The sequence below is a fragment of the Anastrepha ludens genome, chromosome 4 (genome assembly GCF_028408465.1).
Source record: "Anastrepha ludens isolate Willacy chromosome 4, idAnaLude1.1, whole genome shotgun sequence".
NCBI lineage: Eukaryota > Metazoa > Arthropoda > Insecta > Diptera > Tephritidae > Anastrepha > Anastrepha ludens.
Genome location: NC_071500.1, coordinates 84,717,626 through 84,719,641, shown reverse-complemented (window position 1 = coordinate 84,719,641; position 2,016 = coordinate 84,717,626). Strand labels below are relative to the sequence as shown.

General features: G+C 39.6%; 1 protein-coding gene across 1 annotated transcript; it reads right to left on the bottom strand.

Annotated features, from left to right (window-relative positions):
• Window positions 1-466: 466 nt before the first annotated feature.
• LOC128862022 (uncharacterized) lies at window positions 467-1,717 on the bottom strand. Its single transcript, XM_054100418.1, has one exon. It carries the CDS (start codon window positions 1,548-1,550, stop codon window positions 561-563), a length of 990 nt encoding a protein of 329 aa, XP_053956393.1. The 5' UTR covers window positions 1,551-1,717; the 3' UTR covers window positions 467-560.
• Between the last annotated feature and the right edge of the window lie 299 nt (window positions 1,718-2,016).

The following is a 2,016-nucleotide window of genomic DNA, read 5'->3' as shown; positions in this document are numbered from 1 at the left end:
AAAAGATGGCTGCAAATTGTAAGTTGGAGTACCACTAGACCTCTTTTACACCATATCGTGTGATTAAACAGGCACTGGGGCTGAGGAAAACGTGCAAAACATGGATCAAAGGTATTGTCAAGAGCGCCCTGGAGAATTTTTTGATTCACTATGAAGCGATTTTCAGAGCGACTTAGTTGCCCTCATTATGTGTTGCTCTTCTCCATGAGGAATTCTGTGAATCAGGATTAGAAATCTTTTATTATTATTATTATTATTTATAGGTGATATATACAATATAACCCTTCAGTGCCTTTTGTTATTATTATTACATTAATTTACTATTAAAAAGGGTGTGGTTATACGAAGCCTGAACCTCTCCACTTCAGTTTATTCACATAACACTGAAGTCCAGTTCTCATTCAGCCGAGCTAACTCAAGCTCACTAAATTCAGACTAAATAAGAAATATAATATTTACCACCAGCTTATTTTTTTTTTTTTTCTATTTCAGCGAGTGCCACACATTTTTACAATTAATTTACAAATAGAATGATACTTCCAATTAGGCTTCACACTCTCTTACACGAGCAAACCGATGTCGCTGATAATGATACTCTTCGTTAGTTTGCCACTCTTCTTCATGCCGAACACTTGCATCGAATCGAGCACCTTCGTGCCACTACGCGCTAGACCGAACGCAACACGTTTGCCATTCAGCACACTTAACGGTTTAAGGCTCATTGAAAATTTCAGAGCATTTTGATTGAGCGCTTCCAGATTGTCCAGCGATAAGGATAAAGTGCCCGGCCGATTATGATCCAGTGCACGTATGTCGTACTCAATGCGATTAGGTTTGATTTTGTGACCTTCAGGCAGAAGCAGGCAGCAGTCTAGCCATAGGCCGGGAAATAGTCGATTTACTAGGATATTATTTTTATCACGATTGCGACAGGCGCGCACAAATGCCAACACCACCTGTGGACAGGCTTCTGTGTACAATTGTATGACGATACGACCCGCCGGCCGCAAGCCTTTCACATAGAAATCGAAATAAATAACCGGCCGTAGCAGGCGACGCAACTGTTCGTAGGGTGGCATTTCAATTTGTTTATATTTGGCCAATATTTGTGCGGGAATCACAAATTCTACAGTATCCTTCCGCACTTGTCGCAACAAATGGGGCGCCATATGCGTATCCAAAGTTGTGCCCGTCGTTTTCAGCAACTGCCCAAATTTGGCATTGTCCTTCTCGATATGACGATTCTTCAAAATCATGTAAGGTATGCGAGATCGGGCAGAGTAAAATAACTTTTCGCGAAATGTATCCAATTTGCCGCCAATGCGTGAAATTATATTAATGCTACGTAGCAGCTCGTTGTTCATGCGACGGACACGCTCAAAGGCCTCGCAGTCGTCACGCAAGCTTGACGCACGTAAAACATTTCTGACATTGAGCTTTGGCGACATGTCGACTACCCGGGGCTTGGCCTCCACAATCATGTTTTTGTAATTTTGGAGGCTTTCCTTACGCTTTTTTTCGGACAGCCTCGGATGTACAAGAATAGGCATCTTGTCTGTTTAAAATTTAAGCAATTACCGGACGTTAGCTAAATCACTTCAGTAAACGAAAGGAAATGTTTTTGGACTTTAATCAATTTACAAAAGTTGAACCGGAAGATATTTGATGGAAATTTTTTCGAAAAAAAATTTCATTTTGATAAATATTGAAAGAGAAATTTTTCTTTTGATGGGGAATTCTTTCAAATGAATTTTGAGGTATTTCCTTTAGATTCAACCAGCAGAGTTGTATTTTTTGTAACTCACTGCTCATAAAAAGCAGAGAACTTAACGTAAGAGCAAAATTTATTTTAATCGATAAAATACAGGGCACAATCATCAAAGGTGGTGGCACTAAACCAACAAAAATGTTCTGTGCATTTGACTGTCAAAGCAAAGTATTGAGAAACTAGAAAACAAACAATGAATTCGCCTTGTGTAATTCTAAACTGACAGCCACATGGACACGTCAAAAGAA

Bases quoted from the DNA above. Each gene is read 5' to 3' on its own strand.
- LOC128862022 (XM_054100418.1), bottom strand. From the start codon at position 1,550: ATGCCTATTCTTGTACATCCGAGGCTGTCCGAAAAAAAGCGTAAGGAA.